Raw genomic sequence first — 26,800 nt, forward strand, 5'->3', positions numbered from 1 at the left:
GCTATTACATGCAAATTGGAATGGAGAGGACAAGGAGTGGGCAATGGTGAGTGGTTGGTAGGATGAGATACAAGTTCGTGTGGCACAGGAAGGTGGTATTCCACCTCCCATCAAACCTACACAATATCTTCGTCCATCCCAACACAACACCTGCTCCTCATGGCTCATATCCCTGCAATAGACCTAGATGCAAGACCTGTCCCATGCATCTTGCCGCCACCACCTATTCCAGTTGGGTCACAAGAATCACATATCCCATCAAAGGCAGGGCTATCTGTGAAACCAGACGTGATCTACGAGATGAACAGCAATGACTGTGCTGCATTCTATGTGGGCATGGAAATCAACAGGTTTTCTGTCTGCATGAATGACCATCAACAAAGCTGAGCATGCTGCCCAACACGATGTTTTTCACTTCAATGACTACTTCACAGCAAGAGCTGTCCCATACATTGTGCCACCACCACCTACTCCAGTCTGCTCACAAGCATCACCTATCCCATCAAAGGGGGGGCTACCTATGAAACCAGATGTGATCTACAAGCTGAGCTGCAACCTCTTTGCTGCTCCCTGTGTGGGCATGACAATCAATAAGCTGTCTGTCCGTATGAATGACCACGGACAAACTGCGGCCAAGAAACAACCAAGCACACTTGCCAACATGACGTTCCTCATTTCAGTGACTGCTTTAAGCATGTGCTATCTGGACCCTTCCCACCAACACCAGCTTTTCTGAATTGTTCAGGTGGGTACTCACCCTGCAGCAGATCCTACATTCCCATAACCCTCCTGGCCTCAATCTTTGTTAGTCACTGTCCTTACCCACCTAGCCACTCCGCTGTTCCAATTCCAGCACTACAGCACCCTCTATTCCACCAGTGCACCCACAGTCTTTTTACTTCTCTTCTTTTCCACTACATCCTCCCCTTCCCTCTGTCTAACCGCCTGACTTCATTTAGCTGCCTTATTCTCTTTCCAGCTTTTCCCTGTATGCTCCCACAAGCAGCACTTTGCCACCCCTCACCCCTACCCTACTATTCCTCCCCCTCATCATTCCAACCTCATCCGTATGTACACCGCCTGACTGCCTCTCCCATCATCCACTGTTGCTTGCGCACTGGCCTCAACAACCAGAGACTCTGATCATGTGTGTGTGAGCTGCATTTGCTTGAGCATGTATGTTTATGTTGTCTATTGCCAATAAGTTCTTGTTGGCCAAAAGCTCACTTTCTGACAATGTTTTTGTTGTGCCTGTCTACAACTCAGCATCTCCGCTATATGGTGAGTAGCAACTGTTCTTTTCATAGTATTGTTGAGTGTGTTAGAATCCATACTGAATGAAATGATTAATTTTATATGATCATCTGTATCACATATGCATACCATACATAAGTTCATATTGTAAAGTGTACTCAGGATATGGACTGACTGCTTCCTTAATGGACTTTTGTCTAACTCACCTCCCCAACCCCAGATACATGTGAAGTGGTTGTCATGACATACAACACATTTGTTGTTGGCACAAAAACATTTCCTATTTCCATTCTCACATTAATATTTTGCCTCTTAACCCATTTCACTTGGCCCTATTGTATTTCTCCTGTGCAGGACTGTTGTTTTTCTCTTCCACATTTTTATTGAAATGTACATATATAAAGCCTTATTACTTTCTGTGTATCACCACTTTCTTTTTTACTGACACCCTTGATTGACATTGGGTTGTGGCACATTTACTCTTTTACTGACAGCTTTCTTCTTACTTCTCATTTCTTACAGTTCTCTTCAAATAAGAAAAGCTATTATGATACCTAAGATTCAGTAATTTAATGTCTCTTGATCATCTCATGGCTTTCAATTATGACAAACATTAACTTTTATTTATTTGTCGGATTGTTCATGATTTTGTATTACCGATAAGGCTATTCACCATGTAACAGGGGCACTGAGCTGTAGACAGGCACATTGAAAAAAAGTGAATACTAAAAATATTTCATCTTTCGGACAAAGACCTTATTCATACAGAACAACTCGTGTGTGCATGGCCACTGCACTGAGCACTAAATGTTGATTCCAACTGCATTTGACCTGAGCAGCAATCTAGCTGGGGTGGGTGGTGGGAGTAAGGAAAAGTTATGGGATGATGAAGGACTGGAAATGCAGAGGAAGATGCTATTTCTTCTTGTGGGAGTGTGCAGAGATGTGGCGGGGACAGGATAGAGCTGTTAGGTGCAGCATGGGGTGGCTGTTCTTGTGGTAGGAAGGGGGTGAGATGAATTCTTATGAGATACCATTGTCAGGGGTAGACTAGATGATAGTGGAAGGATGAATGTGACAGGTCTTCCATCTAGGTTTACTACTGGGAGATGATCCATGAGGCAAAGGGTTGTGAGCAAGGGTGGTGAAGGTATGGCCAAAGATTTGTATAGATTGGATAGACAGTGGAATACCATGGTGGGAGGGGTAGGGAGGATAATGGAGAGAATACTCTCATCTCAGGGTATGACGAGAGATATCCTGCCTCTACCACATCCCTGCACACTCCCACAGAAAGAAGTAGCGTTTCCCCTGCTGTCCCTGCATCTCCCCACCCCACACCTCTTCCTTACACACACTACATTGCAGCTCATGTCAGTCATAGCCACAGTCAAGCCTTAGTGACCAGTGACGGTGGCCATGTGTATGAGTCATTCTCGTGTGAATGTGTGAGAGTTCCTACTTTTGAAGAAGTGCTTTGTTCAAAAGCTGACATATTTCCAGCATTATTCTTCAATGTGTTCCTCTGTGACTCAACTCCTCCTCTTTGTGCTAAGCATCAATGTGTTCTTTGCATATTGTTGTTATTCCATCCTGGTCTCTCTCTCGATTGATAATGATGTTTTCTAACTTAGAAGCAACTGTTGATGACAGAATTGTGTACTGACTACTAGTGAGCTTGGTATCTTAATTTTATGGTAGCTTTTTAAAAATTAAACATTAAGACACATGGATAACCATTCCAGTAACTTTATTTGGGAATAATATTTAAGAATAAAAACATTGCATATTTCATTCCAGGGAAGCTCACTTTCAGTGTCGAGATCCTCTTTACAGAAGGGCAGTTTGTTATTTGTGAAAGTGATGAAATAGTTGTGTCTGGTCACATATTTGTCTGTCAGGAACCAGACAAGGAATTTATTACCATGAATAATGCTTCTCAGACTGGTCAACAAAGTGCTGTACCATTACTCAGGAGTAAGGATGTGTACTTGGATTTGCACTTACGAGGATATCAGTACACAGGAGTGTTTAAAGGAATATTGGAATTAGATGGTATGAAAACTAATGCAAAAGATTTAATGCCTGTTTGTCATATAACAGTATATAATAAATTTCTTCAATTATGTACATACAAACGTTCTGACAAGATATAGTTTCTCACTCTTTATTTCATGTTTGCATTAATTTTTCTCCCTTTTAGTTTAAATCATAGTGGATATTTGGTGAATAACTGAACAAATTACATTTTTTGCAGACAGTGGAGCCAAAGTTTGTTTCACCAAGAACTGGGTTGCTCTAATGGACACTGTCTTGCAGGTAGCCTTAATGAAGAGTGCTTGGAGATATTTCTCACATGTCTGTGTCCCAACAAAACTTCGGAAGGTGGTTATCAATCCAGAGAAAATTTGTCAGGCAGGTTGGTATTCAAAGAGTATTAAAATTTAGTCACTTTTCTATTGTTTTTCTTCTTTTTTGTGTAGCTTTCATTTATTTTGTCCAGATGACATTTGTAGCAGTTAGAATGAAGGCTATTCAAATGAGGACTATTCATAAAGTATCTGACTATTACTGACGAAATCAGTCTATTCACCTCCAAAGTAGTCCCCTCCAGCTTCTACACACCCATCCCAACACAATTAATGGAGGACAATGAGCAGGTTCTTTATTGCAGTGAATGAGGCAACTGCCCACAAGTCTGGCCATTTGCATCTCACTGCTTCATGAAGGTGATGCAGAACCCCTTCGTGGTGCTCCTTAATGTTAATACCATCTGGAGTGTACTCATCATGGACCAAGCCACTGGAGTCAAAAAAGACTGTTAGCATTACTGTTACACTGCTGCAGACCTGCCTTGCTTTTTTGGGTCTTAGGGATGGTGGACACTACCATTGCAATGACTGCAACTTTGTTTCTGGGTTGAACCCATAAACCCCAGACTCATCTCCAGTGATCTCTTTGTTAAGAAAGTTATGACTACTGTTCATATTATCCAGCATGTCCTGTGCAACCTCTGAATGAAGTTGTTTCTGCTCAGTTGTTAGCAACTCGGGCATAGATAATGCTGAAATCTTCATGAGGTCCATACATTCTGTTAAAATGGAATGAATGGATCCAGTACTAATTTTAATCATGTCTGCAGGTTCTCTTATCTTGATTCATCTACCCTGCATCATCAGAGTCCTTATGTGATCGATAACAACCTCATATGTGGATGTTGAGGGCCTAACTGGACATGCTCAACTTTCCACTGCCATCTTTGAAGCAGTTTTACCACTTGTTTATCTGTGTGGTATCCATTGTTTCATCCCCAAACACTTGTCAAATATTGCAGATTGTTTCAAATTGAGAATCACCGAGCTTAAAACAAAATTTGATGCAGTAAAGTTGTTCCACTTTTCAGTCATTTTGCCCACAATACAAAATCTGGTGACTATCACTTTCACATGTTCACTTGTCAATGGCTAGCCAGTGATTGGTTGTTTCCACAGTTGTGAAAAAATCAGACACGTCCACTATGTATGCCTACAAACATAGAAAGTGCACACACCATGATAACATTGTTGCTTTCAGCAATAAAAAATAAGATCAAATACTTTTTGAACAGCGTTTTCTTGCAAGGAAACACTGGAAATAATCTTTCTGGCAGGTGGAATTGGCTTTGATTGTTTTGGTTCAGGATCACTGGCTTTTATTCACTGAATTGATTGCAATTTCTTTTCTAATGTTAAGTAATTGATCCTCATCTTTTGATCCTCATCTCATCCACAATAACAAGTCAACTTACCAAATCAGTTGAATTATTTTGAAATGTAGCCTCTACATTGCTGAGGAAATTGTTTTTATGACTGACTCTTTCTCAGAGTTTTCTCATAGTAAATTCTCCATGTAAAACATGCAATGTTTTTTGTTTTTTTGTTTTTTTTATAAGCCAATGGCATGAGCTATTTGATACATTTCAAATCACTTAGCACAATACCATCATAGCACAAGGGTATGAGACATGTGATTTCAGACATTAGAATTGCAATGGTCAGTAGGGAACTCCAGGACAGTAGAGCAGTGGCTTTACACCCAGTTCATGTCATAACCTCTTCTGCCTAAATGATCATTTGGAATATCTGGTATGAGATGTTCCTCTTCCTTCCACTTCTCTATTGGGTCCTAGGGCATTGGGGAAAAAAACAACAGAAAGGGATGAATAGAGAGATAGGGCATTCTGGAACACAATTCTTCAGGGTCATCCATTGAGACCTGTCTGGCTTAGGAGGCTGTGCAAGTAGCTACACTACTGGCGTAGCTTCACAAGAACATGCAGACCTCTCCACCAGCAAGGACAGTGCTACAATAAGGAAGAGGACTATAGCTATAGGAACATGGAATATCCATATTCTTCTGGACTTAAGTAACAGACCAGAAAGAAGAACAGCTCTCATCATCCTTGAGACAGCTGGATTAGATATAGACATTGCTGCCTAAAGTGAAACCAGACTATCAGGTGAAGGAGACATTAGCGAGGTCAGCTCAGGGTACACCGTCTTCCAGAAAGGAAAGGATGCAGGAGAACCATGGTCCTCGGTGTAGGATTTGCAGCAAATAGTGAAGCAATATTGATTAATGTCTGTTGCTATCAGTAAAAGAATTATGATTCTTCTAATTCCCCTTGCTGGAGATTGCTTTGTCACCCTAAACTCTGCCTATGCTCCCACTTTAGACAGTAAAGAGGATACAAAACATCAGTTCTACAAGCAACTGCGCAAAATTATCATCAATGTATCTACCAAAGATAAACTTGTGTTTCTTGGTAAAATAAATTCTAGAGTAGGAAGAGAGAGTCGTTTTTGGGGAAACAGCAGGGTTAATCAAGATGTTGGAAACTGCAGTACAAGTGGGCTGCCATTTCTTGGTCTTCACATGAGCATGAACTTTTTATTACCAACTGGCAATTCCGCTTAGCTAATCAGTATAAGACAGACTATGTGGATGCATCCACAGTCCAAACACTGGCATTTCATTGACTATTTAATCACTCGGCAGTGTGACAAAAATGATGTCTTGATCACAGACACAGCTCAAGACAGTGATGACTGCAGGACTGATCACCAACTGCTGGTTAGCCATCTGAAAGGATTCCTGTCCATCATAAACCATGATCCTACATCTCAAAACCTTCCACGAGAAAATTCTACATACACACCCTGCAGAAATGAAAAAGTTTTGTTCTCTCTTGCAAGACATGCTTTTGGATTGACTTAGCAGTACAACAGTTAACTCAAAAAATACTGAACAGGGCAGGCCACTTTAACAACATCTTCAGAAAGACTGCAGAGGATCTCATTAGTTCTGATGCAAAGAAGAGAAATGACTCATTTGATGACAACAATGAGGGGATTAAGAATCTCATAAATGTCAAATAGGATGCTTACCTGTCTCTTGCTCAAGATCCATCCTCCATGGAAAAGAAAAGATGGCTTTAAGGATTCAAGCAGAAATGTTTGGCTAAAATAAGAACAATCAAGAATGACTGGAATCAACAGAAAACCAAGGAACTCCCAAACTTCAAAGTCTCTTAGATTCCAGGGACTTGCAGAATTTTTACACTTGAATAAGAAAAATATGTGGATCACTTCATTCTTCATCAGGAACTCTGAAAGCTGCCACAAGTATGAGCATTCTCACTGTAAGTCAGGACATCTTGTTTTACTGGAAACAGCATTTCATCTCACTCTTGGAAAATTGTTCTGCCTCTGACACTTTCTCATACATGTTCCACAACATCCAACACAAACTTGGGTGGCAGTTTCACTGACATTTCATGAATTCAGCAAGGCTCTAGATAGTATCAAACTGAGCAATAAGACCTGACAACATCCCCATGGAGATCATTCAAAGTAGTGTCTTGTCTCCAAAAGCCAGACTCTTCTCCCAGTCTCTTTTAATGTGAGAAACCCATAAGGTACCAGCAGACTTAAAGAACTCCAAAATTTTCAATATTTTTTAAAAAAGTGACTGTAGCGTATGTGGCAATTACTGGGGCATACTCTTTCTCTGTGATTCATTAAATTCTTGGTACAGTTCTGTTGAATGACCTCCAGACGGTTTCTGAGACTGTACTTTCTTAATCTCAGTGCTGCTGATTTTGCCCCTCCAGATGAACTATTGATATAATCCTCTGTGCATGACAACTGCAGGAGAAGTGCAAGGAATAATATGAGCCTTTACTGAATTGATGAAAAAAAAGGGTGATGTCAAGAAGTAGTCATGTGACATAAACAAAAGTGAAAGATGATGTCTATTCAAATTTTGCACCAGTCACATACAAGTGATGTTAGTGAAAAATGCCTAACACCTCACAGAATTTGAATGAGTTTGTGTAACAGGGTTATGTGAAGCTGGATGTTCCATCTGTGATACAGCAGGAAGACCTGGCAGAAATGTAGTCACTGTACATGGTTGCTGGCAGCAGTGGTCTTGAGACTCCAGATGATCACATGCCACTACAAAAAGAGAAGACCATTGTGTTCAACTTACGGCTCTGTCACATTGTACTGCATCTGCAGCAGCAATTTGAGCAGCAGCTGACACCACAGTGTCAGAAAAAAAACTGTTACAAATTGGTTATTTCAAGGACAGCTCTGAATCAGATAACCTGTAGCGTGCGTTCCACTGAACCCAAACTGCCGCCGTTTGCGACTTCAGTGGTGTCAAATGAGAGCTCATTGGAGGACAGGGTGGAGGTCTGTTGTGTTTTCTGATGAAATCTGGTTCAGCCTCTGTGCCAGTGCCAGTTATGTGTTGGTTAGTAGGAGGCCAGTTGAGGACCTGCACCCGACATGTCTGCATGCTAGTCACATTCGACCTACACCTGGGATGCGATTTCATATAACAGCAGGAACACTGTTGTTGTTATGCCATGCACCGTGACCATAAATTTGTATGTCAGTCGAGTGATTTGACCTGTTGTGTTGCCATTCATGAACAGCATTCCAGGTGGTGTTTTCTGACAGGGTAACACTCACCCACTTGCAGCTGTTGTAACTCAACATACTCTAATGTGTGTTGCTTTGGACTGTTTAGTCACCAAATTTGCCTACAATCAAACACATATGGGATGTCATCAGATGACAACTCCAGTATCATCCACAAACAGCATTAGCTATGCCTGTATTGACTGACAAAAGTGCAGCAGGTGTGGAACTTCTTTCCATAAACTGACATCCAGCACGTGTAAAATACAATGCCTGCATGTTTGCATGCTCATATTCAACATTCTGCCATTTACATTGGTTGTTAATGTACCACATTTCACATTTGCAATGGCTTATCACACGCTTACATTAACCTGTGATCTTGAAATATTAGTCACTTAAATATGTTATCTAGACAAATGTGTTCCCAACTTTTCACTACTGTACATTAATTATTTTTTGATATTGCATTTTTTCTGTCAATGTATTTGTGTTCTATGACCTAAAAAAGACCTTTGATACTGTGCACAGAAAAGTTATGTGTTAGGCCTTAAAACATTTGGGTTACGCTTTCTTATATCTTCCTTTGCATGCTGTTGGGTTTTTAGTGGATACAGGAGCAAGGAACAGATGCTGTTCATGCACAGAGAATTCAGATATTAATTTATTGTATATGTAACATCGAATAGTAAAATAATACATAACTTCATTGCTGTATTTGCTGTGTCAGTTGTTAACAGTAGATTTGAATCTAGAAATGTATATAGATAACAAAAGATTTATAAGTCTATCACTCTTCAATACAATTTATATTCAGAAGATGTTGAGCCCTGGCCACAATAAAAGTCTGCAAATGTTACTCAACTGGCAAACACACAAAATGGCTCAGTGTCTGAGTGTTTGAACTTAAGAACACATACTGCTGGAGCTCTGGAGAGGGGATGCTTGCATCTCATTGGCAGTGGCTTAATCATTTGTAGCGGTGCTCTCATGCCACAGTGATGGCTGTAGGAAATGTGGCACCATAACTGGTGACACGTGTATTTGAAAGTGTGGCAGACCAAGAGTGGCTGATACCCACCCTTAACACTGTTCAATTCATTCAAGCTTCCCATGTCTGGGCAAGTGCTATACCAAAATGAAACATGTGACATATTTCTTATTACAAATGGTCTCAAACAAGGATGTATCCTCACGCAAATGTTTTTGCTCTGCACGTAGCAGCTGTGTTTAATAAGACATCATCTGGAAGCAATCACACTAGTGGACTTAAATACAGCTATGATGGAGGGCTATTTAATCAATCCAGACTGTGTTCTAAAAGATTTATGAGTCTCACCCAGGCAATTGCACTGCAGGATGCTTCACTAGCTCACACACCTGCAGAACTGCAACTGTGTGTAAAGTGCTGCAGTACTGCATGTAAATGGTTTGACCTGTTATCAACATCCATAAATGAGGTTACTTGCTCCTGGAACTGCCTTTTGGATTTCAATATCCCTAGTTCCTGTACACGTTTCTAACAAGTAAATCACTTCCTCTTTCTGGGAAGTACATTATCAGCTAAATGTTCCTCAGAAAACAACATGGAGAACAGAATTAATGCCACACATGTTGCTTTTGGATGTCTCCTATGTCGGGTCATCCTGGAAAACACACAAAATGGCTCAGTGCATGAGTGTTTGAACTTAAGAACACCTACTGCTGGAGCTCTGGAGAGGGGATGCTTGCATCTCATTGGCAGTGGTTAATCATTTGTAGCAGTGCTCTCATGCCACAGTGATGGCTGTAGGAAATGTGGCACCATAACTGGTGGCACGTGTATTTGAAAGTGTGGCAGACCAAGAGTCACCGATACCCACCCTTAACACTGTTCAATTGACTCTATGCACCAGACTGATGGTGTATCAAGCAGGTGTTGCTCCTACCCTGCTCTGTGGTTGCAAAACATAAGTGCTGTATGACTGTGATGTTAAGAAACCAGAATGCTGCAATCAACAGAAGCTTAGAAACATTATGAATATCAAATGAGGTAATTTCATATCAAACATTACTATTCTTGAGAAGGCAAAGATGTAAACTTTAGAAGCCACCATTACTGGTCACCAACACACATTGGACATGTCCAGTGGATAAGAAACAACAGACTTAGTCATTAAATTTTGTATAGTGAAGTGAGCAAAGGTAGAAGTCCCTGTGGTACTCCTCTGAAGCACTATAAGGTCCAATTCAAGAATAATCTAAAGAGCCTAAACATTGACCTGTGTAATTGGTGCAATGCAGCAGATGGTTGTAATCGCTGGTGCACAACTAGCTCAGCTGCTGTTTTACATTTTGAGCACTAACATCAGAGGCAGGAAAATGAAAATGAATGTCACATATCTATGTGGCCCTATTCTTCATGCCAGAATTGATCTGCTAAGCCATCAAATGCACTGCCATGCAATAATGGAGATGCTGCAGAAAAATGAAAACTCAGGTATGGGTATCAGCTGGTGATGACCACCACAAAGTGGTGTCTAAATTTCCCAGGCATTATTTTATAAATACAACATTATTTATGACACTGTGATACTAAACAAGCCAGTCTGTGCAAGTGGTCATCTCATCATTCATAAACTGCTCCACTGAGTACTAGCACTTTTCTACCAGGAAATCATGAAGATTTATCTTCAGTGAACCTATCTACATGCTCAGTACATCTCTACCCTTGAGTTTTAGGTACGTTTTCATTCTCATGTGTTGGAGTTCCTGTTGGTAGAGTTTTAAGTGGTATTTTGAAAGAATGAAATTTTCTTTGCATCTATTGTTGTGCTTGTATTTGAAATGGTTTTCTTCACCTAGCTCAGGATTTCTGTGTAGTAAGATGGTAATCACAAATGTGTACAATCCAGAGACTGGTGATATTTCTAGGTTATTGAATAATGGACTGATGATATTTTTAGGTTATTGAATAATGGACAAAAGGATGTTCTTGGAGGAGCAGCACACATTTTTCTGAGGATTCTTTTTTGAAGTAACAGACATCATAACATGTGGCTTGAAATCCCCCCCCCTCCCCCCCCTCCCAAAAAAAAAAAAAAAAAAAAAAAAATTAAACCGTCGTAATTATGTGGATTCAAAGTAACTGTGGTATGCCACTTTCCTGCTGTTTATATTTGTTACCCCAAATAGTACTTCTGTTGCAATAGCAGGGCTGTTTATTTTGCTGCTAAATAATCTGTGCGTGATTGCCAGCATAAATTTTTGTTCAAGTGTAGTCCCAAGAATTTGATGGACTGAGCTTTTTCCATAACTTGATTTTTATGTATGATACTAGTGTAACACATTTTTGACTATTTGGTTTTAATTTGTGTAATGAAACATTAAGTTTAAGACCATTTTGTTGAAACTATGTATCTTGGTTGTTTAGTGTGTTTATGGTGCCATCCAAAATTTTTCTCACATTTTGTTTTTCAATAAGTACTGAGTTATCATTGGCAAGCAAGACTGGTTGGACTCTGACATTAAGCGGTAAATCATTATTATAAATGAGAAACAGGATTAGCCCTAAGATTGAATCTTGAGGGAATCCTTGTGAAATTGTATTCCACTAAGAATCATAATTCATGTTATTAAATGTTATGATTTTCCTTTGCTTTTTGTTTGTCAGATAATACGTAAGCCACTACAGAGCACTTTGTCTGATGGTGTATCTGTCTCATTTGTGAAGTAGCATGGACTGTCACTGAATCGAAAGCTTTTGTAAGGTCACAGAAGACACATGCCACTTTATTGATTTTGTCCAATGATGAGCTGATTTTTTTCAATAAATTCATTAATTGCATTCAGGTGCTTTTCCCTTTTGGGAATCCACATTTGTTTTTGAGAATATCATAATGTTTTGTGATAAAATTTGTTATCTGGACTGTAGCTATTTTATCAAATACTTAGGATAAGAAAGGGAAAATAGAGATAGGAATATAAGTTTGCTAATCCTTTTTTGATCATTTTTTGTGTAGTATTTTTATCTCTGTATACTTAAGTACATCAGGGAAGTTGGCTTTTTCAAATGACAGATTGATTCTTTAAGGCAAAGGGTGAACTATTTTATCACACAAAAATGTACTTTCTTTGTTGGGTGTGTGATTCCTTACTAAAATGTCACAAGGGCTCACTATTCCCACCCAGGCCAAAGAAATTCACACTGTTTTGATAAGTAATCATATCTCTGCTGGAGTTTGATATATTTATGAGAAATTTACCAAAGCATTGAGATATTTGAATATAACCTACAATAATATTGGTATTTCATTTTATTTTTTAAATTTCTTGATAGTTAACTATTGTACCTAATTTGTATTTAATAACAGACCATACTACTTTAGACTTATTCATATGTCCTAAAATAAACTCATCATTTGACATTCTTTTGGCAGTTTTAACAACACTTTTAAATATAACTTCTTACTGTCTCACATAGCTAATGAAGTCAGAGTTTTAATTGTGTTTCAGAACATTATGTAGTTCTCATTTTCTCACACTAGATTTGTTTTAAGCCCGGAGTAAATCAGTTTAGTTTACTTTTGGCTTTGCGGTGCAAGATCCTAGGTGAGAATGATTCATTGATTACCTCTAGAAATGTTCTTAAAAATTATTGAAGTTCTCAGTACTTGACACACTGTTATCTATATGTCATTTTACTGTGTCTGTCTTGTCATGGAATATTTTCAAGTTATTTTTACAAAAGTTTATTTCATATAACCATTCTTAGCATTTGGTTTCTTTATTCCTGGCAGCTGAATAAACAACACAGAATTGTCAAAAATTCGTAAATCCAAACAGATCTTATTTTCACTTTGAACATCTAATTTGATAATACATTGTCTATACAAGTAGCTGAATGGGCATTTTCTCTAGTGACTTGACAAAAATGTTCTGAGTTAAGTCAAAAAACTGTTTTGAGGTATTGTCATGACTAAAAAATCTAAATGTTGGGTAACGAGGGTCTCCCATAGGGGAGACCGTTCGCCAAGTTCAAGTCTTTCAATTTGATGCCACTGAGCAGAGAAAATCTCCACTCAGCTACCAGGGATGGACATTGTCATGACTCATCACATTCACACTTAGTTCAGCTGCTATAATAATATGTTTCTTCCTTTCTTTCTTAAGTTTATTTTAAAGATGAGTTTGGATGAGAAAGTTTTAGTTATTGTACTTCCTGGAAATCTATAACAATTATGAATACCTATGTTCACATATTAACTAAAACAGTCAGTTTTTGAAAATATATTTGATGGATAAAAAAAATACTCACCAAGTGATGACAGCAAGAGAAAATGCATGTAAATGTTAAAGAAATGTGCAAGCCTTTGGAGCCAGTGGCTCCTTCTTCTGGCAGAAGCATTGAAGGGAAAGAAAGAGGGATGAAAGAAAGGACTGGAGAGGTTTAGGAAATGGGGAGAGTTTGGAAAAGTCACATAGTACCGCAGGCCAAGGAAAATTTACCAGGTGTGATGAGAGGGAAAGACTCATTCTACTGAAGAATGTATTAATCAGCTACTTTGACAAGGCTATGACTTCCTAAAATCATGCCTTATACTGAGGTCCAACCCACAACTCCTAAAACAGCTTTTTGTGCTGCCTCTCCACAAACTCTGCAGTATTCTTGTCAGACACTATGCATCCATTTCCCTGCCCTATGGCTCTTACTCCTGTGATTGTCCCAGCTGCAAGACTTGCCATATGCACCCTTCTACCACCACCTCGCCCTGTGGCTCTTACTCCTGTGATTGTCCCAGCTGCAAGACTTGTCATATGCACCCTTCTACCACCACCTATACCAGCCCTGTAACTGGCAGAACATCGAAGCAAGATTCACCTATGAAACAACATATGTCGTGTGCCAATAGTTATATAAATATTGCTCGGCTTTTTACTTTGGGATGTTCATAGATTGCAACATCTTTAATTGCATGACAAGTAGCAGTGTTTATTGTAAAGCTGCTTGATAATAAGTCATGTGTTATAAATGGGACTCTGGTGTTTGCAGATGGAGGTAAATATTTCCTTTGAAGAATACCATTCTAATCATACAAATATTAAGCTACCTTTAGCAGATAAACAGTAGTTACTTAGTATAATGGAGGTGACAGCTTCTTCTTCTTCTTTTTAAGAAAAGTAACAGCTTTCTTTGTAATTTATGTGGTTAAATTTAGGTGTGATAAACGTAACATTACTGAGCAGTATAATGACAGTTTATTGTTAATGCAGTATACACATTAAATTTCTCTGATTTCCTTGTGTTTTGTTAAATCATACCTTGACTTGTTTAAATGATTGCATCCTATTTTCAGCTGTCAGTTTTACATTAATTGTTGTACTCTAGTAAAATTTTGGTTTTTGGTCATTTTCAAGTACCCTGATTTAAAAAAAAAAGATAATAAGAGTTTACAAATATAACAGGTGCACTCAAAAGAACAATGGCTATAGATGCATCATATAAGGTGTAATGTACCATCACTGATGTTCGACAAATATTATGTTTTCAAATGTACAGTAAGTCCTTATTAATCTTAGCATAATTTATCATTTAGTTTGTCACTGCATTTAATTTCAGTTGATTTTTTTATGCACTAAATTATTATCAGTGCTTTTTATCAGAATATTTGGAAATGGCTAAAGGTAGAAATTGTACAATAGTCCAACAGATGCACTAGAACTGACATTTATGGGTGGGATACCATCACATAAATAATTTCTCATGGCTGTGGACCCAAGCTCCATGAAAAACTCACTACCTGGTTTCGTTCCACATCCCTGAATGTCATCTTTCTGGTGGCATCTATAGAACACTGTGAATGAAGAAATGAATGAATAAGTGGCTCAGCAGATGTAATGATACTCATCCAATCAAAAGGCATCAGTTTGCTGGTACTGCTGAGATAATGATCATCAATAACATGTTTGGCATAACACAAATAAAATGTCAGAATGTGTTTATTATTATAAAGTGGATCCAGAGAAGGTGTGAAACTGTCTTCCTTTTGCATACAAAAGATACCGCAAAGACTGAGCAGTATTGTTGAGAAAACTCTTTATGTCCAAGCTAAGAAACTTTTTAAAAAATGAAAAATTGTAGTTATATGAAATTATTGCCAGACTGCAAGTGTCCTGCTTTTTTGTAAGTGTATTGACTTTCAAAGATCTGATGATCATCCCAATGCCAGATCTCCAGGAAGAGTAGGGTTTTGAAGGAATATGTAATCGCTAGAATACAATAAAAAGTTTAAGCAAAGGAATGGAGACTGTCCCATTTATAGTTCCTTCCAAGTCCCACATTCCTCTTGAGTGTATAAGGTGGTTTTATTTCTCTAAGGATCAAGATGTACATCCCCTGATGTAAGTGGCAACGAGATTGACATATAACCTTAGCATGAAAAGTACAAGTAACGTGTGGCAAAAATGGTTTCACTTTGCATGATCTGTGAATGATGTATTCAAATCTAGAATGTTGCATAAATTGTGCATAGAACCAACCCATCTGATGCAGAATCCACTTGGTTGTCAAAGACAAAAAAAATTATGGTGTTAATGGGGAACTAAATGCATATTCTATCATGAGAAAGAGCCACAGTTCAGGAAACTGTATCCTGTATTGTTTTCAAATCCTTTGCAACAGTACTGAGGAAACAAATTGAAAAAGTAGATACACAAAATTGGGCTGTAGATAACTACACAAACGCATTTAGTTGTAAATGCACATTTATCAGAGTATCCAAAAATATGCTGGGCACAGATGCTGCAACTGAAAACATTTTTGTATTTGACACCAAAGAACTTTTTGCTAGTGGGATGTAATGTTAAATTGTGACTTAAAGATGGTAACTTAACCAAAACTGGTTTCCTTCGAATAAATATACATTAAAGCAACTTTTAGCGGTCCCATGATGCTGACACTTACATAAATTGAAGCTGTGCTACACTATTACAAAAAGTATGTTTTCCGAGATTTCATTAGTGTTTGGGATGATGTGCAAGGTTTTAATAACAAATGAAAACTTTAGATAGTGTTTATTTATTTTTATTATTATGCTCCACCACAAATGAATACTTGTGTCTGCTTCTGTTCAATATGGTTACCATCAGAATCACCACCACACTGTTACTCAGGACAGATTATATGCAGTGCCATCTGGACCTGTGTAGCACAACCACCACCTGTACCTCCTATCACTCTGCTAGAGCTGCTATAACTCACTTAAAAACTGCCATGCTCAGCTGAAATACACACTTTCATAATGGTGGCCTGTGACATCATTTGTATGCCATCAAATAAGCTGTATGTTGGATAACACAATGTTTTTTGTCTTAGATTATTATTTATGCATTTTAGGTGACACTGAAAATTAATTTTAAGCTTGAATCAGTGGCTCAAAAAAGAATTTGGGGACCCTCACAGACTGAAGTTTCTCTATGTATGTAAATCAGGCGTATCATAATGTTGATATTTCATGCAGGCAGGCTTCATGGGAGAGGCCCACGGAAGTTACCACTCAGAAACTTACGATGTCGCCAAGAATAAGAGCTGGTTCTGACTTCCAATAAATGTTAGTAATGTTGTGGATAATTTCAAAATAGGAAATAAAGTACAAACTCTTAAATTAAATGAGGTAAGCTAATAAATTAAATGTAATTAAAAGGGATGTTATGAAAAGAGATAGATAATTTCAAGAAATTTCATGTTGTAGAGGGAAGTAATTGTTATGCTGCATCAGACACAACTTTTATTACACGATAATTTAGGTTATGATGAATGAAGAACTTTACATCTGAATCAGTCAAGTAGATATAGATCAAGTGCTTTCTAGAGAACTGTACCAGAAGCTATCATTGATTTGATGCCCCATTCTATGCCACTGATCCAGTGTACAGTATATGCCCTAAGAGAGGCTGCAGGAGATGAAGTAGTTTCTGCAATAAATATGTACTTTATAGTAACAAATTTCATTGTTGAAAGTTGACTGACTGGCAGTCCAAAATGTCTGCTTTGCTTCTCCATCATGGATAACAATCACTGGACAGTGTCTCATTGTAAAAGCAAAGTTAACAGCCCACATAGAATCCTGTTGTTCATGTTCTTGTTTTCAGTCAGAAGATTGATTCGATATTACTCTTCTTGCTAGCTAATCCGTTCCGAAACATTTAGTATCTCCATAACTATTGCAACAGTTTGAACCCGCTCTCTGTAGTCAAGCTTTGTCTCACTCTATAATTTTTATCCAAGTCCCCTCCATACACCTTGTTGTTGACAGGATGTTAACCACTAATCTCCTACTCCCCCTCCTCTCCTCCTCCACTCTCTCTCTCTCTCTCTCTCTCTCTCTCTCTCTCTCTCACTCTCTCTCTCTCTGATTTTCAAATTAATGATTCCTTGATACCTAACGATGTGTCCTACCTACTTATTCCTGTTTGAGTGAAACTAATGGTTAGAGATACATAAGAAGATTATGTGCAAATTCAGTATATTAGGCTACTAAATGATATGAGTATTAACAGTTTTAGTTGCTCAGTGATACTTGGTTTGCAGTGCATAACACTTACAATGAGCGGTGAATGGAAGTTTCTGCACAGGCACAGGCTGTGATGGTGAAAAGCTGGTTGCATTCTGTGCCCTCATGGAATCACACATCGATAGTGTGTCAGCGTTAGTTGCTTTCTCTGAACCAGTGTGAGCCTGATCTGAGGTAAAATCTGCCTTATGTCCTGGCGTGCCAATGCTGTGTGTGGACAATCATATAGTGGTTCGAGAGGTTTCCAAATGGCGTTGTGTAGGATGAAGAATGGTTTGCAGGATTTTAAGTCAAAGAAAATTAATGTCTGCTGGATAGAATATTCTTCTGGTGTTGTGCAAACTCTGCAGTTTCAGTAATAATATTTGATGTGTCAGTGGAGAATTCTGCAGGCAATCATGTTGAATTCTTCTTTGAAATCTGTTTGGTGGGCTAGTATCACAACAGGGGGCTGTCAGTGCAATGCTCTGTGGCATGCCATCTAAGTGAGGCCTTTAATTGTTGATGGAACCATTCTACAACAACATTAGTGGCGAGGTAGGAGGTGCAGGTTCAAATTTAGTTCATGACAAGCAGTTTTGCAAGTACTTTGAAGAGGTATGAACGACCTGGATACTCTGATAAAAAAAAGGGGGGGGGGGTTGTGGCTACAGTTGCTGCTGTTGCATCTTTTATTGGGTTGGCTTCAGGACCTTGAGAGAAATCGTCAGTTGCTGTTAGGCAATATTGGTATCCTTCTGAGAGTGGTAAAGGTCCAATACTGACAGCGTGGACATGCTCAAATCATTGACTCGGTGGGGATAAAGTATGAAGCACAGCTGTAACGTGCAGAGTTATTATGTTATGATGACAAGATTTACACTGGTAGACAAATGCTTTGCAGTATTTAGCCAAACAAATGCCTTTTTCACTAGTCATACAGTAGCCCATACTGCTTGGTGAGAGGGGCCATGGTTAGGGAAAATTGCTTGCCATCAGAAATCTACTGTAGCAAATTGTTACACTTGTGTCATTGATACGTCACAGTATACAACTAAATTCAAGCATGGTATTTTAATACTTTGGATCTGTAAGCCTGATGGTGTTTTAAGGAAGCCTTCAGTTTGTTCTCTCTTTCCTGAGTGTCTACAAGTACTATGAAGTCGAGCTTCTTCGCAGTTCATCAAGATAAGTACATCTGCTGGTTCACTCTGCTCACCATTTAACGTGTCGAACATCCAGTGTAAATTTTGAATGAAGACCAAATACCGCAACTGGGGCAGTGACGTGTTGTCTGGCTTCTGATCGAAGGCAAACACAAATGGCTTATGGTCTGTAGTAAGAATGGAAATCTGCTTTGAGCATGTGCATAAACGTTTTGATGGGGATGTATACTGCTTAGAGATCATGGTCATATGTTGACCAATTAGCTTGTAATGGTGATAATCTTTTACAGAAGCAAGTTAGAGTTGCCAGTCATGTTTTACACTCCTGGAAATTGAAATAAGAACACCGTGAATTCATTGTCCCAGGAAGGGGAAACTTTATTGACACATTCCTGGGGTCAGATACATCACATGATCACACTGACAGAACCACAGGCACATAGACACAGGCAACAGAGCATGCACAATGTCGGCACTAGTACAGTGTATATCCACCTTTCGCAGCAATGCAGGCTGCTATTCTCCCATGGAGACGATCGTAGAGATGCTGGATGTAGTCCTGTGGAACGGCTTGCCATGCCATTTCCACCTGGCACCTCAGTTGGACCAGCGTTCGTGCTGGACGTGCAGACCGCGTGAGACGACGCTTCATCCAGTCCCAAACATGCTCAATGGGGGACAGATCCGGAGATCTTGCTGGCCAGGGTAGTTGACTTACACCTTCTAGAGCACGTTGGGTGGCACGGGATACATGCGGACGTGCATTGTCCTGTTGGAACAGCAAGTTCCCTTGCCGGTCTAGGAATGGTAGAACGATGGGTTCGATGACGGTTTGGATGTACCGTGCACTATTCAGTGTCCCCTCGACGATCACCAGTGGTGTACGGCCAGTGTAGGAGATCGCTCCCCACACCATGATGCCGGGTGTTGGCCCTGTGTGCCTCGGTCGTATGCAGTCCTGATTGTGGCGCTCACCTGCACGGTGCCAAACACGCATACGACCATCATTGGCACCAAGGCAGAAGCGACTCTCATCGCTGAAGACGACACGTCTCCATTCGTCCCTCCATTCACGCCTGTCGCGACACCACTGGAGGCGGGCTGCACGATGTTGGGGCGTGAGCGGAAGACGGCCTAACGGTGTGCGGGACCGTAGCCCAGCTTCATGGAGATGGTTGCGAATGGTCCTCGCCGATACCCCAGGAGCAACAGTGTCCCTAATTTGCTGGGAAGTGGCGGTGCGGTCCCCTACGGCACTGCGTAGGATCCTACGGTCTTGGCGTGCATCCGTGCGTCGCTGCGGTCCGGTCCCAGGTCGACGGGCACGTGCACCTTCCGCCGACCACTGGCGACAACATCGATGTACTGTGGAGACCTCACGCCCCACGTGTTGAGCAATTCGGCGGTACGTCCACCCGGCCTCCCGCATGCCCACTATACGCCCTCGCTCAAAGTCCGTCAACTGCACATACGGTTCACGTCCACGCTGTCGCGGCATGCTACTAGTGTTAAAGACTGCGATGGAGCTCCGTATACCACGGCAAACTGACTGACACTGACGGCGGCGGTGCACAAATGCTGCGCAGCTAGCGCCATTCGACGGCCAACACCGCGGGTCCTGGTGTGTCCGCTGTGCCGTGCGTGTGATCATTGCTTGTACAGCCCTCTCGCAGTGTCCGGAGCAAGTATGGTGGGTCTGACACACCGGTGTCAATGTGTTCTTTTTTCCATTTCCAGGAGTGTACATGTTATAATGCATCTCCATTGGCAGTTGATGATGCATCCACCATAAGTGTTGGAGGTGCATCAGGAAATGGGTGAGCTCATAATGCAGCTTCTGCAGTAGTGGCTTTCACTCTGTTGAAGGATGCTTTCTTATCAGTCCACTGTAGCGCCTGGCAAGGGTTGAGGCAAACCTTCCAGCATTTCATTGAGAGAAGCTGCTAACACTGCATTATTTCACACATAGCACCAGAAACAAAATTGTCAATTCTAAGAAATGCCATAATTCATGTGTTGTAGTGAGCTGTGGAAAGTTTGAAACAGCTTAAACTCTGTCTTGAAGTGGCAGAATACCTTGTGCATAGATATGATACTCTAAAAATTTTACTTCTGTCACTCTAACATCACATTTTGAAAGATTACTCACTAAGCCATTTTCTTGCACCTAGTGAACAGTCGCTGTAGGCATACTAGATACTCTACCTCATTGGATAATAATACGAGCAGGTCATCAGTATAGACATGACAGAACTCTAAGTCTCTACATATTTCATCCATGACATACTGGAAAGCCTGTGCATCATTGCACATCCAAATGGCAAGTATGAGCGGAATCCAAACTGCAGTTTTGGGTATGTTTTCTTGTTCAATGGGTACATGATAAACAGCATGGACAAGATGTATTGTGGAGAAAACTGTCTTCCCATTAATGTTCACAGCAAAGTTTTTGATATGTAGAAGAGGGAAGTGATAGATATTATTCTGGTGTTTAGCTGACAATAGTCACCTTCTTCTTGTTAGGGACAATATGGAGTTATGAGGCCCAGCTACTATTTGAAGGATGACCAATTGCTTATGCAAACATGGAGGAGAACTCTACTTTGTGAACTTGAGTTTGTGTGGAGGTGACAGTAAGATTGTATGTGAACTGGTTGTCCTGGTATGGTGACAATGTGATGAACTGTTGAGTGTTTTATTGATGCTGGAGTAGGTGAAGGACATGTGCCTTCAGGGAAATGGCAGAGCAGGCCATTATATGGTGAATCACCAGCAGTCACCTTGATGCCAGCAAGACTGGCATTGTGTAGTGCGTGAGTAGACAACAATGTTTTAGAGTCAAGTAGATGTCAATGCCAAAGATCTGGGAGGAGGCTGTAAAGTGATAAGAAATATGCTCAAACTACTGGGGGTATCACTTCAATGACAAAGAATCTCCATACTAATTCATGTCAAAGTTTGAAGGATAAATGTTAGGAGACATGCTCATAAGTCTTGATGGAACAGTCATTTGCAGGATACAGGTGGCTGCCATCAGCATTTAGGCATCAGGACCTATGTTTATGAGTAACTGTAACTTAGTACACAGTTCTGCTGTCTGGTTTGAAATCAGCCACTGTTGCTACTGATTTCCAGCAGCATTTTCCTTGTCACAGGATGGTCGACACTTTTTACAGTTCCAAATTGTCTGTGATACCAGCAGATATTCTCCCTGGAGGGTGAATACTTGTTTCTGCATGAAGTTGAATGCTCGTTTCTGCAAGAATATTGTCATTGTTGCAACACATGTGGAGCACTATATTTTTAAGTCTGTGGCTTGTTTACATAGTTCACTTACTTGTTCTAGCAGTGCTTTGTCTTAGTAGAGATGGTTATGACACCTTTAATGGATACATATCAATTATTGTGTCAGCAGTTTGATCAACAGTTTCAAGATCACCATTGATAACTGTGAGTATTTTGTGTGCAGCTGTAGGCAAGACCAACAGCCATATATTTCACAGAAAATCATCATTAATTGCATCACCTGATAGTGAGCAAAGATGATGAAGTATTTGGGATGGTGTGCAGTTACAGACTTTCTAAGTGGTGAACCGTTTTTGAAGTTGCTTGGCTTCTGACTGCAGTATGCACATTGCAAGCACCTGCTTGATGGAAGTCTACTTTTCAGTGCCTGATGGTGAAGCTAGGCTGTTGTACTTTTGTAGCCATTTGATCATTAACTGCAGCCTCCACATAAATATATGTAGTTTCATCTGAGGTGATGTGGACTGAGAGAAATTGTCTCTCAAGTTGGGCAAACCATCAAACTGTATTTTCCAACTGACCAGAAGGGCAAGTTTTCACCACAGCCAGACTAAGGTTCACATTTGCCGCTCTTGTCAATGTGCTTCCAGGACTCTATGTGTACGTCATGGTAGACATTAAATATTTGACATGGTTGTTCATAATTAGTTTCAAGTGGTGCAGTTAACACAAAAACTTATGTAAGATGCATTTCATCATTTCAGTATGCAATTCAGTTTTTGGGCATACAAAGCAATTGTTCTGGAATTTGATTTGCAAATTTGGTGTTACCAAATTTAGTGTGGAAATACAGTTTATTCAACACAACATAAATAGTTTGTTACATCATGCAATTGTAAACTGCAAAGAACATCTATGTATGTTTTGTAGTTCAAAGAAAACATGAACAGTCAGAGTCTCCACTACACATAAAATGTAACAGATGATTTACTGCCTTTATAGATATGACTGATTAAATGATATGTCAGAAGTTTTGTTTCTGGATCTAAGGCTTTAATCATTTCACCTGTGCTGTTAGCAATACCACTATCCTTCTTTTATTTCAAACCATTTAATGCCTTTTCAAATTCTTTTGTAATGTCATGCCTCATTTCCATTTTTTCTACTTTTTCTCCATCCATTTTGCTTAATTGTTCTGTCTCATAATAAAACTTTTCAATATATTGTTTCCATCTGTTGGCTATGTCCTCATCATCTATAAAAAATTCCCTCCTTGGAGCAGATTGAATTTATTTGGTTTTTTTTCCCTGGTTTCTTATCTGGTCATGTGTCTGTAATATTAATTAATTTTGTGACATGTGGCTTGTAATCATTATACTTTAGCTCTTTTTGCTTTTCCATTAAATAATTTTCTTAGTCTACTTTATTTGAGTTCATTTTCTTTCTTTTGAACTTTAGCCTGTGTCCTGTTAATGCTGTTATGTGATCATTTATCTGTGGTTCCCTAGGTTCATTTTGTGAGGGACTAGTTTTGTCCTTTGCTACTTCCTAAGTAGTTATTATTGCCATTTTTAGATTTTCCCAACAGAGGTTTATTGTTTGACCTATATTGTCTTTCAGTTATAACTTCAATGAATTTCTATAGTAAAGAAACTTCCTGGCAGATTAAAACTATGTGCTGGATCGAGACTCGAACTCGGGACCTTTGCCTTTCGCTGGCAAGTGCTCTACCAACTGAGCTACCCAAGCATGACTCACACCCCTGAAAGAAAGGAGTGCTAGTTCTACAAGGTTCGCAGGAGAGCTTCTGTAAAGTTTGGAAGGTAGGAGATGAGGTATTGGCAGAAGTAAAGCTGTGAGGACTGGGCGTGAGTCATGTTTGGGTAGCTCAGTTGGCAGAGCACTTAGATTAGATTAGATTAGATTAATACTAGTTCCATGGATCATGAATACGATATTTCGTAATGATGTGGAACGAGTCGAATTTTCCAATACATGACATAATTAGGTTAATTTAACAATATACTTAAGTTAATATAACAACTTTATTTTATTGTGTTTTTTTCTTTATTTTTTATTTTTATTTTTTTATTTTATTTTTATTTTTTATTTTTTTTAATATTTTTTTGTTTTTTTTTCTTAATTTATATCTAAAAATTCCTCTATGGAGTAGAAGGAGTTGTCATTCAGAAATTCTTTTAATTTCTTCTTAAATACTTGTTGGTTATCTGTCAGACTTTTGATACTATTTGGTAAGTGACCAAAGACTTTAGTGCCAGTATAATTCACCCCTTTCTGTGCCAAAGTTAGATTTAATCTTGAATAGTGAAGATCATCCTTTCTCCTAGTATTGTAGTTATGCACACTGCTATTACTTTTGAATTGGGTTTGGTTGTTAATAACAAATTTCATAAGAGAGTATATATACTGAGAAGCTACTGTGAATATCCCTAGATCCTTAAATAAATGTCTGCAGGATGATCTTGGGTGGACTCCAGCTATTATTCTGATTACACGCTTTTGTGCAATAAATACTTTATTCCTCAGTGATGAATTACCCCAAAATATGATGCCATATGAAAGCAATGAGTGAAAATTGGCGTAGTAAGCTAATTTACTAAGATGTTTATCACCAAAATTTGCAATGACCCTTATTGCATAAGTAGCTGAACTCAAACGTTTCAGCAGATCATCAATGTGTTTCTTCCAATTTAATCTCTCATCAATGGACACACCTAAAAATTTGCAATATTCTACCTTAGCTATATGCTTCTGATTAAGGTCTATATTTATTAATGGCGTCATACCATTCACTGTACGGAACTGTATGTACTGTGTCTTATCAAAATTCAGTGAGAGTCCATTTACAAGGAACCATTTAGTAATTTTCTGAAAGACAGTATTGACAATTTCATCAGTTAATTCTTGTTTGTCAGGTGTGATTACTATACTTGTATCATCAGCAAAGAGAACTAACTTTGCCTCTTCATGAATATAGAATGGCAAGTCATTAATATATAATAAGAACAACAAAGGACCCAAGACTGACCCTTGTGGAACCCCATTCTTGATAGTTCCCCAATTTGAGGAATGTGCTGATCTTTGCATGTTACGAGAACTACTTATTTCAACTTTCTGCACTCTTCCAGTTAGGTACGAATTAAACCATTTGTGCACTGTCCCACTCATGCCACAATACTTGAGCTTGTCTAGCAGAATTTCATGATTTACACAATCAAAAGCCTTTGAGAGATCACAAAAAATCCCAATGGGTGGTGTTCGGTTATTCAGATCATTCAAAATTTGACTGGTGAAAGCATATATGGCATTTTCTGTTGAAAAACCTTTCTGGAAACCAAACTGACATTTTGTTAGTACTTCATTTTTACAGATATGTGAAGCTACTCTTGAATACATTACTTTCTCAAAAATTTTGGATAAAGCTGTTAGAAGGGAGATTGGACGGTAATTGTTGACATCAGATCTATCCCCCTTTTTATGCAAAGGTATAACAATAGCATATTTCAGTCTATCAGGGAAAATGCCCTGTTCCAGAGAGCTATTACACAGGTGGCTGAGAATATTACTTATCTGTTGAGAACAAGCTTTTAGTATTTTGCTGGAAATGCCATCAATTCCATGTGAGTTTTTGCTTTTAAGCAAGTTTATTATTTTCCTAATTTCAGAGGGAGAAGTGGGTGAGATTTCAATTGTATCAAATTGCATAGGTATAGCCTCTTCCATTAACAGCCTAGCATCTTCTAATGAACACCTGGATCCTACTATATCCACAACATTTAGAAAATGATTATTAAAAATATTTTCAACTTCTGACTTTTTGTTCGTAAAGTTTTCATTCAATTTGATGGTAATACTGTCTTCCTCTGCTCTTGGTTGACCTGTTTCTCTTTTAATAATATTCCAAATTGTTTTAATTTTATTATCAGAGTTGCTGATTTCAGACATGATACACATACTCCTGGATTTTTTAATAACTTTTCTTAATATAACACAGTAGTTTTTATAATTTTTGATAGTTTCTGGGTCACTACTCTTCCTTGCTGTCAGATACATTTCCCTTTTCTGGTTACAAGATATTTTTATACCCTTAGTAAGCCATGGTTTGTTACAAGGTTTCTTACGAGTATATTTAACTATTTTCTTGGGGAAGCAGTTTTCAAATGCATTTACAAAAATGTCATGAAATAAATTATATTTTAAATTGACATCAGGTTCACGGTACACCTCATCCCAGTCTAACTGCTGTAGGCTTTCCCTGAAATTTGCAATTGTTAAATCGTTGACTGGACGTACTACTTTGGAGGACTGTTTAGTATTGCTGAATGGAGCTATGTCATATATTGTAACTAGCTGTGCACCATGATCAGAAAGACCATTCTCAACAGGCTGAGCATTTATCTGGTTTAACTTATCTTGGTCTATAAAGAAGTTATCTATCAGTGAGCTGCTATCCTTTACCACCCGAGTAGGAAAATCAATAACGGGTGTCAAATTGAAAGAACCGAGTAATACTTCAAGGTCATTTTTCCTATTACCCTCTTTCAGAGAATCTACATTGAAGTCCCCACAAATAATAATTTGCTTCCCCCTGTCTGACAGATAGCACAACAAGGAG

At 39.1% G+C, this 26,800-nt stretch overlaps 1 protein-coding gene across 1 annotated transcript in view; it reads left to right on the plus strand.

Annotated features, from left to right (window-relative positions):
* LOC126252297 (fatty acid synthase-like) overlaps positions 1–26,800 on the plus strand; it is a 338,172-nt gene that overhangs the window by 156,183 nt on the left and 155,189 nt on the right. Inside the window, exons 15-16 of the mRNA XM_049953179.1 lie at positions 3,055–3,309; positions 3,512–3,673. Of these exons, the coding sequence (XP_049809136.1) occupies positions 3,055–3,309; positions 3,512–3,673 (417 nt within the window). The remainder of the gene's footprint in view (positions 1–3,054; positions 3,310–3,511; positions 3,674–26,800) is intronic.

Source organism: Schistocerca nitens, chromosome 4, assembly GCF_023898315.1.
Source record: "Schistocerca nitens isolate TAMUIC-IGC-003100 chromosome 4, iqSchNite1.1, whole genome shotgun sequence".
Classification (NCBI taxonomy): Eukaryota; Metazoa; Arthropoda; class Insecta; order Orthoptera; family Acrididae; genus Schistocerca; species Schistocerca nitens.